This window comes from Neoarius graeffei, chromosome 3 (assembly GCF_027579695.1).
Source record: "Neoarius graeffei isolate fNeoGra1 chromosome 3, fNeoGra1.pri, whole genome shotgun sequence".
In the NCBI taxonomy this organism is placed as follows: Eukaryota; Metazoa; Chordata; class Actinopteri; order Siluriformes; family Ariidae; genus Neoarius; species Neoarius graeffei.
The window spans coordinates 45,916,092-45,932,032 of record NC_083571.1 but is presented as its reverse complement, the minus strand read 5'-3'; the positions used below and the strand labels follow the sequence as shown (position 1 = coordinate 45,932,032).

The window sequence follows — 15,941 nt, the reverse complement described above, 5'->3', positions numbered from 1 at the left end:
AATGCCAATTAGTAAATCCCACGGCCACTCCAAAAGCGCCTTTATGCCCTCTCCCTTTAATCGAGACCCCTTTTCAAAGAATTGGGATGGATCTCGTCAGGCCATTAGATCGGTCAGCACGGGGATATTGCTTTATTTTAGTTCTGGTGGACTATGCAACGCGACATCCGGAAGCAGTGCCTTTCCGCAATATCTCAGCACGCAGTATTGCAGAAGCGCTCTTCCGCTTTATCTCCCGGGTTGGGATTCCAAAAGAAATCCTGACAGACCAAGGCACAAAATTTATGTCACGCACACTGCGCGAGCTGTATGGGTTACTGGGGATTAAACCTATCTGTACCAGCATCTATCACCCACAAACTGATGGCTTAGTGGAACGTTTTAATCGAACTCTCAAAAACGTAATTCAAGGGGGGAGGAGCGTTTTGTGCTGTACATTAGCCAGAAGCTGTCAATGTGGGAAGGCAGGTACAGCACGATAGAGTGCCTAGCCATCAAGTGGGCAGTCCTCGCCCTCCGGTACTACCTACTGGGATGCCCTTTCACACTCCATTCGGATCACGCGCCCCTCCAGTGGCTCCACCACAAGAAGGATGCCAATGCGCAGATCACTCGTTGGTATCTTGCCCTCCAGCCATTCAAATTCGAGGTGGTCCACAGGCCGGGGGCACAGATGGTGGTGGTGGACTTCCTGTCCTGTCAAGGGGGGGGGGAGTCCGCTGCAGGCCGGATGGCTCCCCGGCATGAGTCGGGCGGTGGCAGTATGTAGCAGCGGGGGCGTGGCCAAGAGTTGATCTGTGAATGGAAGGCGGAGTCAGGGAAGGTGAGTGGTCATATCGCTACACCTGTTGTCAATTACCATGTGTTTGTGTGTCTCTTACAGTGACAGCGCCCTATAAAAGGAGCGAGAGGAGGGGAGATCGGGGCTGAGAACTGGATAATAGTCTGAGTGTACAGTATGAGTGTGTGTTTGAGCTGAAAAGCAAAAATAAAGAAAATAACTCAGAAGCAAACAACCACCTGCCGTACTTCTGTGCTCCACCCACATCCGGGAATTGTCTACATATATGTATGTATGTATGTATGTATGTGTGTGTAAAAAATATAAATTTGCAAGAAATGTAATACAGTATTTAAGTACAATTTCAACATGAGGACTTTCAGGTATGTGCAAAGTTTGCAATGGTAGAATGTCCAATAATTCCATGAGTCAATAATTTCACATAATTTCTGAACACTATAATATATGCACAATCCTCATATGCACAAATGTGCAAGTAGTCATGTAGGATCACTTCTACAACTGACAACATAACGTAATTTGTAGGGAAAAGAAAGTTTTGAGGATGGGTGGTTCGCCAGATCCAATTTGGTGGTGGGGCATAGGGGTGGGGAGTTATTTAGTGGCAGTGGCCAGTGCCGCCCCATTCCCGTACAGACATACAATTCTGCCAAAACAGGAATTTTGTCTCCTGAGAGAATCTATTCAAAGTGATAATAGTCAGAATATAAGCCTGACAAGCAGTTATTGAAAATTACTTCCAGAAACTTTGAATCCAGTCCTGGTGGGCCAAAACATTGAGCCTAGCTTAAAAAAAAAAAAAAAAAAATCATCCTTTTACCAACTTCTCTGTGATATGATTTGGGGCTGTTAGAACCAGAGGCGATTCTAGAGTCTGTTGTGGCCCCAAGCAAAAATTTCCAGGGGGCCTTTCTGACCAGTGTTCATCACCAATATGTTATAAATAATCTGACACCAACGAAAAATGTATGAAACCAAAATTTTTTAAATTCCAAATGTGAAAATACAATGGTAAAGAACAATAAAAACAATAAAAAACAAAATAAATAAGCCCTTGGGCCCCGACTCTTGGGGGGCCCCTGGGCCAGAGGGCCCCAAGCAGTTGCCTGCCTTGCCTGTTCACAAGTTGAGCGTCTGGTTAGAACAGAAAAACAGCCAAGGGTCTGCCCCCTGCCACAGATTCTGCTCGCACACCCCCCTTCAGCATCTGACATGTCATCCTCACAGTTTCCCCCCCCAACACACACACACACACACACACACACATACATACATACATCTCATTGTTCATTAACACACTGAACTCAGGGACTGCACATCTCACTTTACCTCGCTCATTTGCACTATTCCGCACTACCTCATCTTAACAGCTGCTAGTTTGTTTATACTGCTTATTTCATGTTTCATGTTTACCTGCTATACCTCAAGTGCCCTTGACTGTTTGGTTATTTGAACCAATTTATGTGTGTGTGTGTGTATATATGTATGTATATATGAGTGTTTAGTCTAAGTCTAGTTCATATCTAGAGTGTTTTATACTGTTTATATTATCTGAGTGTTTAGTCTGTGTGTAGTTCTTATCTAGAGTGTTTATACTGTTTATATTGTCTGTTTATGAGTGTTTAGTCTTTGTCTAGTTCTTATCTAGTGTTTACACTGTTTATATTGTCTGAGTGTTTAGTCTATGTCTTGTCCTTATCTAGTGTTTATACTGTTTATTTATACTGTTTATATTGTTTGAGTGTTTAGTCTATGTCTAGTTCCTATCTCGAGTGTTTATACTGTTTATATTGTCTGTTTATGAGTGTTTAGTCTTTGTCTAGTTCTTATCTAGTGTTTACACTGTTTATATTGTCTGAGTGTTTAGTCTATGTCTAGTTCCTATCTAGAGTGTTTATACTGTTTATATTGTCTGTTTATGAGTATTTAGTCTATGTCTTGTTCTTATCTAGTGTTTACACTGTTTATATTGTCTGAGTGTTTAGTCTGTCTTGTCCTTATCTAGTGTTTATGCTGTTTATTTATACTGTTTATATTGTCTGAGTGTTTAGTCTTTGTCTAGTTCTTATCTAGTGTTTACACTGTTTATATTGTCTGAGTGTTTAGTCTATGTCTTGTCCTTATCTAGTGTTTATACTGTTTATTTATACTGTTTATATTGTCTGAGTGTTTAGTCTATGTCTAGTTCCTATCTAGAGTGTTTATACTGTTTATATTGTCTGTTTATGAGTGTTGTCTTTGTCTAGTTCTTATCTAGTGTTTACACTGTTTATATTGTCTGAGTGTTTAGTCTGTCTTGTTCTTATCTAGTGTTTACACTGTTTATTTATGCAGTTTATATTGTCTGAGTGTTTAGTCTTTGTCTTGTCCTTATCTAGTGTTTATACTGTTTATTTATATTGTTTATCTTGTCTGAGTGTTTAGTCTATGTCTAGTTCCTATCTAGAGTGTTTATACTATTTATATTGTCTGTTTATGAGTGTTTAGTCTTTGTCTAGTTCTTATCTAGGGTTTACACTGTTTATATTGTCTGAGTGTTTAGTCTATATCTAGTTCCTATCTAGAGTGTTTATACTGTTTATTTATATTGTTTATCTTGTCTGAGTGTTTAGTCTATGTCTAGTTCCTATCTAGAGTGTTTATACTGTTTATATTGTCTGTTTATGAGTGTTTAGTCTTTGTCTAGTTCTTATCTAGTGTTTACACTGTTTATATTGTCTGAGTGTTTAGTCTATATCTAGTTCCTATCTAGAGTGTTTATACTGTTTATTTATATTGTTTATCTTGTCTGAGTGTTTAGTCTATGTCTAGTTCCTATCTAGAGTGTTTATACTGTTTATATTGTCTGTTTGAGTGTTTAGTCTTTGTCTAGTTCTTATCTAGTGTTTACACTGTTTATTTATGCAGTTTATATTGTCTGAGTGTTTAGTCTTTGTCTTGTCCTTATCTAGTGTTTATACTGTTTATTTATATTGTTTATCTTGTCTGAGTGTTTAGTCTCTGTCTAGTTCCTATCTAGAGTGTTTATACTGTTTATATTGTCTGTTTATGAGTGTTTAGTCTTTGTCTAGTTCTTATCTAGTGTTTACACTGTTTATATTGTCTGAGTGTTTAGTCTATATCTAGTTCCTATCTAGAGTGTTTATACTGTTTATTTATATTGTTTATCTTGTCTGAGTGTTTAGTCTATGTCTAGTTCCTATCTAGAGTGTTTATACTGTTTATATTGTCTGTTTATGAGTGTTTAGTCTTTGTCTAGTTCTTATCTAGTGTTTACACTGTTTATATTGTCTGAGTGTTTAGTCTATGTCTTGTTCTTATCTAGTGTTTACACTGTTTATTTATGCAGTTTATATTGTCTGAGTGTTTAGTCTTTGTCTTGTCCTTATCTAGTGTTTATACTGTTTATTTATATTGTTTATCTTGTCTGAGTGTTTAGTCTATGTCTAGTTCCTATCTAGAGTGTTTATACTGTTTATATTGTCTGTTTATGAGTGTTTAGTCTTTGTCTAGTTCTTATCTAGTGTTTACACTGTTTATATTGTTTGAGTGTTTAGTCTATATCTAGTTCCTATCTAGAGTGTTTATACTGTTTATTTATATTGTTTATCTTGTCTGAGTGTTTAGTCTATGTCTAGTTCCTATCTAGAGTGTTTATACTGTTTATATTGTCTGTTTATGAGTGTTTAGTCTTTGTCTAATTCTTATCTAGTGTTTACACTGTTTATATTGTTTGAGTGTTTAGTCTATGTCTAGTTCCTATCTTGAGTGTTTATACTGTTTATATTGTTGTTGTTGTTTTTTCAATTATTCTATTTTTATTTATTGCATTGCCAGTTTGCACCGTGGGTCAGAGAGGACTGATATTTCATCTGTGCTGTATGTCGAGCATGTATAGCATATTTGACAATAAAGTTGACTTGACTTGACTTGAACTTTACCCTGCTGTTCTAGGCATATATTTAAGGTTGATTTATAACCTGTAGAGGGAGCCAAAATCTAGCTTTTTAAAAACCATACCACCCCTCCACCCCACACACATACATGCACACGCGACAGTAATTCCGATAAAGCCCAGTGATAGTTTACAGTAGAACCTGTCCTGTCCGCACCACCCCCTCTCCCTCTCCCTCCACCTCCCTCCCTGCATTCCGCGTGTTCACTATGATTACACCAACTCCTCCGCACTGAAGCGTCCACACTCACACATTTCCAAATCTCCTTGCCATTAGGACAAGCAGCATCCACATCGTGCAGCACATTGGAGTCACTCACATAAGGCACCGGCTGCAGGTAATGCCAGGTAGGACTGTTTCATTTTCAATAACAAAGTGGCACACAGTCCAGGACAGGTGATGTGCAGACATTAGAAAAGATAAGATTAGATACCTTTATTGTCACTGTACAAGTACAATGAGATATTATTTGCAGTAAGCCAGCCGATGCCACTTGAGTAAGAGTAGACAACAGATATAAAATAAGAAAGCAAATAAAGACAAAGTATGAAAACTTACTCAAATGTCAATGGAAATGAAGTAGAAAAGCAGAAATATGCAAAGGATTGAAAATAATTCATTACAAAGGGTATTGCACAAAAAAAATATTGTACTTGAGGGAGGGTGGATGGAAATAACTAAATTATTGCACTTGAAGGTAGGAGAATAAATAATAACAGCAACAGAGATGATAACATTGTTTCTATTGGCTTGTTTAGGCTATGGAAAGTTGAAGGTTCTGGTTAAAAAGGTGCATGCAAATTTAGACTGTTAAATGTTATTGCCTAATAACTATTTTTGTTTTTTAAAATCTCTCATTGAGCAGTGTTTTGTAATAAACATATAGCGGGAAGTGCGATTCATAGAGGAGAGATGAGGGGGGTTTACAGCAGCTACTGAACTTGAGTAGATTTAGAACGTGTCGGTACTTGCTCATCATTGCTCAGAGAGGTGTAAATAACGGCTATTACATGGCCCGTAGACCGGTATGCCTATTTATGCACTTTTTTTTTGCAGAACCTCAATGATGCCTAGAATCTACATGATAATAGCCATGTTGGCCCACGTCGTCGCCCAAGAACCAGAGGAACCTGTCACTTACACAGCAAGTGTTTTTTGTTTGTTTGTTTGTTTGATGTTGTTATTGTTTTTATATAAAGTCAATGTTCTTGACTAGACCTATTAAGGAAATTACTGCTTTCCTGAACTGAATACCATAATCATGGAGCACTAACGTCTTAAGGAAAAATTAACGTGTTATTTGCCTCAGAATTATTATTACACCTTATTTGTGGACAAGGGATTCAAAACAGGTTACAACTTGCCAAGTAATAGTATTTTCGTCTTTTCTTACAGTGCACAGATGGCTATGAGTATGATCCTGTCAGACAAGTGTGCAAAGGTATGAGTCCCTAAATTTGGGAGAGTCAATTTATTTAATAGTAAAAAGTCAAGGGTTTGCAGCATTATCCAGACCTAGAGAAGAGCTGATTTAAAAAAAAAAAAAAAACCTTGAGCATGAGCCCATTGTCACAGGCAGACAACCAGGGAAGCTGCCCTATACCTGGAGGAGATGAGGGGCAATATGTCCTAAAATAAATGACTTGACACACATGGGCAACAGGAGTCACTGTAACCTCCAATTAAACATTTCAAAATTACTTCAAACCTTTTTACCTTCACAGACACCACCATTTCAAAACACTCCAGCAGCTCATAGCCTTAAGGTGATGATACACGGGGCAACTTTTTGGGCAATGTTGCCGAGCAATGTTGCTGGGCAATTGCGTTTTGACTCTTTTCTATTGAGATTGGGCAACATTGTTTCTTTCTGAATGGTTTTGATAATCTCTGGCAACTTTTTGAGATAAGCCAATCAGAACGCGAGTATCGAGTCATGTGACCTCCGGTGAGGTTCGGATCAGAAATTTCAAACAAATATGGCGGCCGCTCAGTGTCAGTGGAGTGAAGAGATGGAGAGACTCCTCATCTGTTTTTATGCCGGTAAATTGTTATTTTAATATTCTATATGGAGGAATTTACCTCACCAAAGCTCTAAAAAACAACAGACAGCTTGATTAAATGGTCACAGCAAAAATTAAGACATCGATTTTTTTTTTTAGCTAACTGTAAACTGCCGTTGCTAACTGTTGTTGCCCATTGTTAGTTGCCCTGAAAAGTTGCCCTGTGTCTCACCTAGTTGCCCGTTGCCAGCAACATTGCTCGGCAACATTGCCCAAAAAGTTGCCCCATGTATCATCACCTTTATACTTCATCTTCCCTTTTTCAACAGATATTGATGAGTGTGCCATTGTTCCCGATGCCTGCAAAGGGGGTATGAAATGCTATAACCACTTTGGTGGATACCTCTGTCTGCCACAGAATGCACAAATATTTGTCAGCAGAGGAACTGAAATGGTGCAGCCGACTGAACCTCCAAGTCCCCCTAACCCTCCAATTCCTCCAAATGTGAACTCTCAAAATCCCCAACTTGGGAGCCTGCCTGAGCGTCGACTGTCTGGTCCATACAGGATCGGGCATTGCTCACCTGGTTTCGCCTTGGATGAGCAGAATTACTGCAGAGGTAGGATTGTTTTTCCAGCATCCATTCTGCACAAGTAGGGATGTCTTCTAGTTACAGCCAGTTTTCATCCAAACTCTTCAGTCAATTTCAGGATCTGAAAAGTGATATCGGCAAAAATAATTGAACATGAAACTTTGTAATTTCATGCAATGTCATATTTATGTTACAGAGATGCTACCCATGATCAGTAATACCAGGTAGTGAGCATTGAAACATGTGTATTATAAATCTGAATCATTAATATAACCTATAGTCAATGTTTTAACCCAGGGGTTCTCAACCTTTTGCAACCTGGGCCCCACCAAAGCTGGTTCATTGCAGTTGGGGGCCCCTCTTCTCGCCCCGCCCCCCCAAACACACTCACCCGCAGTGACGCCACCCGACCTACAGCACCTTATATCGACCGATAGATAGATAGATAGATAGATAGATAGATAGATAGATAGATAGATAGATAGATAGCCCTGGGCTAGATTATTATTATTATTATTATTATTATTATTATTTTTATCATTATTATTATTATTAGTAGTAGTAGTAGTAGTAGCAGTAGCAGCAGTAGTAGCATTATCCATAGTAGACTAGCAGTAAGAAAACAACAAAAACAACAAATTATTTGGGTAGAGCTGAAATGGGGAAAGCAAAAATACAGTGTGGGGTAGTAGTCTTTAAAAAGACTGTTTGGGTTTTGCGCTGTATCGATGGATTGATGATAGTAGACTAGCGAGAGTCGGCACGAGTTAACTCGGCAAGAAACCAGACTAGTGTGTGTGTGGCAAGCACTCACACGGTGGCCACGGTATGCAGACTCACTCATGTGACGTTGCGTCATGTTCGCGTCACGGGCTTAAAATCTACACACAAGATTTTATGATAGATTGATGATAGATTTTATAATAGTATTGATTTGTATGTAATAGTCCAATGTCCTGCATTTTGACATGGGTAAATGTGTTGCATCTGCTTAGCTACTATAGCCTGTTAGCCCCAGATTTTTTTTCCTCCATACATGAAGCCTACTCGCGACCCCCCTGGAGTACCTCCGCGCCCCACCAGGGGGGCGCGCCCCCCCGGTTGAGAACCACTGTTTTAACCTATAGTCAGTACTGTAAACTGTAGTGACTATAGGTTCCAGCAGTGAGTGTTATAACCTATCATCTAAATTGTAGCCTAGGTTATTTGAGTGCTCTAAACTCACTGGCCACTTTTTTAGGAATACCTGCTCATTCTTGCAAATATTCAATCAGCCAAGCGCGTGGCAGCAGCACAATGCATAAAACCATACAAATCAAGAGCTTCAGTTAATGTTCACAGCAAACATTAAAATGGGGAAAAAATGTACTTTCAGTGACTGCTGCATTCATATTTGTGCCAGAAAGGCTAGTTTGAATATTTCAGAAACTGCTGATCTCCTGGGATTTTCATGTGCAATAGTCTCTAGAGTTCAACTGCAGTTCTGTTGGTGAAAATGCCTTGTTGATTAGAGACTCTTTACAACTGTGGTGCGCTGAAAAGTACCTCAGAATGTACAACACATCAAACCTTGAGGAAGATGACTGAAGGCTGTACCAAAGCAAAGGCTGTACCATATCAGGTTACAGTCCTGTCAGCCAAGAAAAGAAATCTGAGGCTGCGGTAGGCACAGACTCACCAGAACTGGACAGCTGAAAATTGGAAAAACATTGCCTGATGTGATGAATCTCAATTTCTGAGCCCTATAATCCCAACTGAGCATCATTTGAATGCCACAGTCAATCTGATTACTGTTGCTAACCACGTGCATCCCTGTATAGCCATAACTTACTCATCTTATGATGGTTACTTCACAGTGATTACTCACCATGTTGTAACCTGGTTGCATGAACATGACAATGTATCCAGTACTTTGGTGACTTTCCCTATCACCAGATCTTACTTCAATACAGCAGCTCTGGAATGTGGTAAAACAGGAGATACAAGCATGAATGTGCAGCAGACAAATCTGCAGCAATTATATGATGTAACTATGTCAACATGGACCAGGGACTCAAAGAAATGTTCCCAACAGCTTGTGGAATCCATTACATGAACATGTGAGGGTATTCTGAGAGCAGTGGGGAGTCCTCTCCAGTATTAGAATGGTGTTCCTTATAAAGTGGCTGGTGTACTTTGTAGTTTTTATTAGTATGTAATTAGTTTTATAAAACTTAACCAGTAACAGAATCTGACAACCTGTAGTGAGTCTTGTAACACCCAATTAGTATTAAAACCTGTGGTCAGTATTGCAGCACATCAGTACTACAATCCCGATTCCAAAAAAGTTGGGACAAAGTACAAATTGTAAATAAAAATGGAATGCAGTAATTTACAAATCTCAAAAACTGATATTGTATTCACAATAGAACATAGACAACATATCAAATGTCGAAAGTGAGACATTTTGAAATTTCATGCCAAATATTGGCTCATTTGAAATTTCATGACAGCAACACATCTCAAAAAAGTTGGGACAGGGGCAATAAGAGGCTGGAAAAGTTAAAGGTACAAAAAAGGAACAGCTGGAGGACCAAATTGGAACTCATTAGGTCAATTGGCAATAGGTCATTAACATGACTGGGTATAAAAAGAGCATCTTGGAGTGGCAGCGGCTCTCAGAAGTAAAGATGGGAAGAAGATCACCAATTCCCCTAATTCTGTGCCGACAAATAGTGGCACAATATCAGAAAGGAGTTCAACAGTGTAAAATTGCAAAGAGTTTGAACATATCATCATCTACAGTGCATAATATCATCAAAAGATTCAGAGAATCTGGAAGAATCTCTGTGTGTAAGGGTCAAGGCCGGAAAACCATACTGGGTGCCCGTGATCTTCGGGCCCTTAGACGGCACTGCATCACATACAGGCATGCTTCTGTATTGGAAATCACAAAATGGGCTCAGGAATATTTCCAGAGAACATCATCTGTGAGCACAATTCACCGTGCCATCCGCCGTTGCCAGCTAAAACTCTATAGTTCAAAGAAAAAGTCATATCTAAACATGATCCAGAAGCACAGACGTCTTCTCTGGGCCAAGGCTCATTTAAAATGGACTGTGGCAAAGTGGAAAACTGTTCTGTGGTCAGACGAATCAAAATTTGAAGTTCTTTATGGAAATCAGGGACACCGTGTCATTCGGACTAAAGAGGAGAAGGACGACCCAAGTTGTTATCAGCGCTCAGTTCAGAAGCCTGCATGTCTGATGGTATGGGGTTGCATTAGTGCGTGTGGCATGGGCAGCTTACACATCTGGAAAGACACCATCAGTGCTGAAAGGTATATCCAGATTCTAGAGCAACATATGCTCCCATCCAGACGACGTCTCTTTCAGGGAAGACCTTGCATTTTCCAACATGACAATGCCAAACCACATACTGCATCAATTACAGCATCATGGCTGCGTAGAAGAAGGGTCCGGGTACTGAACTGGCCAGCCTGCAGTCCAGATCTTGCACCCATAGAAAACATTTGGCGCATCATACAACGGAAGATACGACAAATAAGACCTAAGACAGTTGAGCAACTAGAATCCTACATTAGAAAAGAATGGGTTAACATTCCTATCTCTAAACTTGAAGAACTTGTCTCCTCAGTCCCCAGACGTTTACAGACTGTTGTAAAGAGAAAAGGGGATGTCTCACAGTGGTAAACATGGCCTTGTCCCAACTTTTTTGAGATGTGGTGTTGCCATGAAATTTAAAATCACCTAATTTTTCCTCTTTAAATGATACATTTTCTCAGTTTAAACATTTGATATGTCATCTATGATCTATTCTGAATAAAATATGGAATTTTGAAACTTCCACATCATTGCATTCCGTTTTTATTTACAATTTGTACTTTGTCCCAACTTTTTTGGAATCGGGGTTGTATAACCTATGGTTAGTAATGTAACCTGTATTCTGTCAGTACAATACTACCTGTTATCAATGCTCTTGCCTGATGTCTTTATAATTGTAAGTCAGTATTACAGCTTTGAGTCAATACATTATTTGGTACAACTAAAATAGGGAATCTTTGTAGGTATACATTTAGTCCATGTGTTCATTTGTCAGCCCCCCCCCCCACACACACTATCCTATCCCTCTATATAAGGGAACGCCCATAAGGGCACTGCTGACCATATGTTATTTCGTTGAGAAATCATTATAAACACAGCACCATTGTTGTGTGTGCGTGTGTGTGTGTGTGTGTGTGTGGTATTGACATGCATTAAGGTTCAGCATTGTTCCTAGGTTTTTTTTAACACTCTGTTCTTACTGGCTACTTCATTAGACACCTGTGGCTTGCATCTTTTTTGATGCATAATTTGTGCTAGGCACACATATAGTACTGTGCAAAAGTCTTAGGCACCCTATTTTTTCTCAGTAAAAACTTTTGTTATAGATTTTCATTTTATGACTTCTACATTATCATATCAATACAAAAATATTTTAGATTTCCAAACATTAGTTTTCCAGCAAAAAACGTTTCTATGTCAGTAAAGAAAGCAGCATATTATGTAAGAGAGCACTTTTCGAACAAAAAAATCATAATGACATTTGCTGTTATTTTGCTGCAAAAATAAGAAGTAAGTGTGACAAAGTGTCCAGAAGAACTGTGGCTGGTTCTGCAAGGTGCTCGGTAAAACTTACAGCTCATTTCCTTACAAAATTGCACTAATTGTACCTGAGACAACAATTTTTTTAAAGTAAAGGGTTCTTACACCAAATACTGACTTTGTTTCATTCATTGCTGCTTACAGCTCTTTATAGCACTTTTGTAGAAGCATTTAATCTCATTATTTTTTTGAAGGCATATTTGCTCTACAGCATTTCTTTGCATGTGCCTCGGACTTTTACACAGTATTGTCTCTCTCGACTAATGGACAGGGTAGAGGGGTAAATGATTTCCAGCAGCAGATGGACTATATTAAATAACTATGCATAGAGAATGTACTAAGATGTAAGTGTATGAATAAAATGATAAATTAGAATAGATACAACGTAGGTGCAATATATAAAGTGGCCACTGAGTGTATAGTCACTGCTGTAACCTATAGTCAGAATTGTAATCTATAAGAAATCTGTATGTGCTTGTTCTAGTGTTTTTACAGTTAGGTCCATATATATTTGGACACTGACACAAATTTAGTTTTTTTACCTGTTTACTGAAACATATTCAGGTTATAGTTATATAATGGACATGGACATAAAGTCCCGACTTTCAGCTTTCATTTGAGGGTATCCACATTAAAATTGGATGAAGGGTTTAGGAGTTTTAGCTCCTTAACATGTGCCACCCTGTTTTTAAAGGGACCAAAAGTAATTGGACAATTGACTCAAAGGCTATTTCATGGGCAGGTGTGGGCAATTCCTTCGTTATGTCATTCTCAATTAAGCAGATAAAAGGCCTGGTGTTGATTTGAGGTGTGGTGCTTGCATTTGGAAGATTTTGCTGTGAAGAAAACATGCGGTCAAAGGAGCTCTCCATGCAGGTGAAACAAGCCATCCTTAAGCTGCGAAAACAGAAAAAACCCATCCGAGAAATTGCTACAATATTAGGAGTGGCAAAATCTACAGTTTGGTACATCCTGAGAAAGAAAGAAAGCACTGGTGAACTCATCAATGCAAAAAGACTTGGACGCCCACAGAAGACAACAGTGGTGGATGATCGCAGAATAATTTCCATGGTGAAGAGAAACCCCTTCACAACAGCCAACCAAGTGAACAACACTCTCCAGGAGGTAGGTGTATCAATATCCAAATCTACCATAAAGAGAAGACTGTATGAAAGTAAATACAGAGGGTTCACTGCACGGTGCAAGCCACTCATAAGCCTCAAGAATAAAAAGGCTAGATTGGACTTTACTAAAAACATCTAAAAAAGCCAGCACAGTTCTGGAAGAACATTCTTTGGACAGATGAAACCAAGATCAACCTCTACCAGAATGATGGAAAGAAAAAAGTATGGTGAAGGCGTGGTACAGCTCATGATCCAAAGCATACCACATCATCTGTAAAACACGGCGGAGACAGTGTGATGGCTTGGGCATGCATGGCTGCCAGTGGCACTGGGTCACTAGTGTTTATTGATGATGTGACACAGGACAGAAGCAGCCGGATGAATTCTGAGGTATTCAGAGACATACTGTGTGCTCAAATCCAGCCAAATGCAGCCAAACTGATTGGTTGGCGTTTCATAATACAGATGGACAATGACCCAAAACATAAAGCCAAAGGAACCCAGGAGTTTATAAAAGCAAAGAAGTGGAATATTCTTGAATGGCCAAGTCAGTCACCTGATCTCAACCCAATTGAGCATGCATTTCACTTGTTAAAGACTAAACTTCAGACAGAAAGGCCCACAAACAAACAGCAACTGAAAACCGCTGCAGTAAAGGCCCGGCAGAGCATTAAAAAGGAGGAAACACAGCGTCTGGTGATGTCCATGAGTTCAAGACTTCAGGCAGTCATTGCCAACAAAGGGTTTTCAACCAAGTATTAGAAATGAACATTTTATTTACAATTATTTAATTTGTCCAATTACTTTTGAGGCCCTGAAATGAAGGGATTGTGTTTAAAAAATGCTTTAGTTCCTCACATTTTTATGCAATCATTTTGTTCAACCCACTGAATTAAAGCTGAAAGTCTGAACTTCAACTGCATCTGAATTGTTTTGTTCAAAATTCATTGTGGTTATGTACAGAACCAAAATTAGAAAAATGTTGTCTCTGTCCAAATATTTATGGACCTAACTGTACATATACAAGTCTTCAGCTATGAGGTAACTATTTTGGGCCATGACTCTTGACGTGTTGGCCCTGTGAAAAATGCAGCCATTTTAATGGTAGTCAGGGTGAGGTAATTACTTCACAGCTTTGCATAGAGAACCCCATTCTTCCATGTCTTCCATGCAACACACATAAAACCTGAGAAAGCCCTTCGAAGCTCAACAGCTTGCTTTAGCAGTGTGAATTGAAAGATAACACATCTAAGTGAAAAGAACAACACAACAAAAGAGGGGATAAAAGCAGCGTAATTTACTCTATTTTCCAGTTTTGCACCAAGGTTCTCTTTCATTGGTTGCTTCAGGTCTAATATTTTTGGCTTGGGTTCAAAATCCTTTAATGCTCAACATCTACCATGTGTTCTTGGAAAAATAATGAAGGCATCAAACATCCTGTGGATGCTGAATCATGCAGCACATGATTTGCTCCGAACAATTCCGCCACAACTACGGCAAATTACAAAGTCGATAGCAGTGCAGCTCAAATGAGAGCTGTGATGGATGATGCAGCTGGCATACTCTTTTTCCTGCTGTGGTCTGTGGTCACCCATTTATGCTTCAACGGTTTATTTTAGTCATAAGTCAGCACCTCACTGGGCATCAAGGCTCTCTTTAATTACATACAGATGAAGAAGCTTTAGAACATAATGGCTCAGTGGCATTGCTCATGGTAATGGGGTTAAAAAGGTGCAGAGGCTGTGTGTGTGTGTGCGTGCGATTTGTGTCCTTCTGAGAGAGGGTCTGGCATCATGGTAGGTACACAAACAGCTTTAGAGTGCTAACCGCAACACCAGGCATGTGGGCAAGCACATCTGTTGGTTTAATGGTATGATTGAAGCAGTCAACAAGCTCCCTTTGTGTGCTACCTTTATTACACCCCATTTTACCACATCAAAAAGACAGCATAAAGATAGCTCCTGCTTCTCACTTCTTAACGCAACCAATGTCTTACAATGAAGGGATCCTATCAAAATGTTATCAGGACTGTTTATTAGTTGAAAAGGTAAACAAGAAATGTAGGGGATAGAAACAGGGAGATTTGCCGACAGTCGTAAACCCGATTTACGATGTATGTTTTTCAGCCCAGCTTTGCTGTCATGGACAAGAGTCACACATCGTAAATGAATTATTTGGTAGTTAGTTGAGATCAGTGGTCTTCCAATGCATAATGTGACATGCTTACCAGTGCAATTGCAACCAAAGACATCCAATGAGTAAGTTCTGGCAGTATCAGAGTGTGACCGCTGCTATGATGCTCACCAAAAAGCCACCAACAGAAGGATGGCATGGGATTACACAAAACTCACGGGACAGCTACAAACATACACAAAACATGCTAATGGGCAGTATATCAATATTGACTCAAGTTCACTTTGAATAATGTTTTTCTGTTTATGCGAGTCCATTTTCTGCACAAGCCTGGATCATGCTGATTGAAGACGTAATCATCTCATCTCATCTCATTATCTCTAGCCGCTTTATCCTTCTACAGGGTCGCAGGCAAACTGGAGCCTATCCCAGCTGACTACGGGCGAAAGGCGGGGTACACCCTGGACAAGTCGCCAGGTCATCACAGGGCTGACACATAGACACAGACAACCATTCACACTCACATTCACACCTACGGTCAATTTAGAGTCACCAGTTAACCTAACCTGCATGTCTTTGGACTGTGGGGGAAACCGGAGCACCCGGAGGAAACCCACGCGGACACGGGGAGAACATGCAAACTCCACACAGAAAGGCCCTTGCCGGCCCCGGGGCTTGAACTCAGGA

At 39.6% G+C, this 15,941-nt stretch overlaps 1 protein-coding gene across 5 annotated transcripts in view; it reads left to right on the top strand.

The window, feature by feature from the left end:
• The first annotated feature begins 4,918 nt into the window (after positions 1–4,918).
• Positions 4,919–15,941, top strand: part of efemp1 (EGF containing fibulin extracellular matrix protein 1) — a 65,354-nt gene continuing 54,331 nt past the window's right edge. Inside the window, exons 1-4 of one of the 5 annotated variants that reach the window (XM_060916902.1) lie at positions 4,919–5,095; positions 5,815–5,902; positions 6,154–6,199; positions 7,091–7,381. In XM_060916902.1, the coding sequence (XP_060772885.1) occupies positions 5,822–5,902; positions 6,154–6,199; positions 7,091–7,381 (418 nt within the window). In that variant the 5' untranslated portion in view covers positions 4,919–5,095; positions 5,815–5,821. Of the gene's footprint in view, positions 5,106–5,814; positions 5,903–6,153; positions 6,200–7,090; positions 7,382–15,941 lie in introns of all 5 variants that reach the window. The other 4 variants (XM_060916903.1, XM_060916901.1, XM_060916904.1 and 1 more) reach the window with 4 other exon arrangements.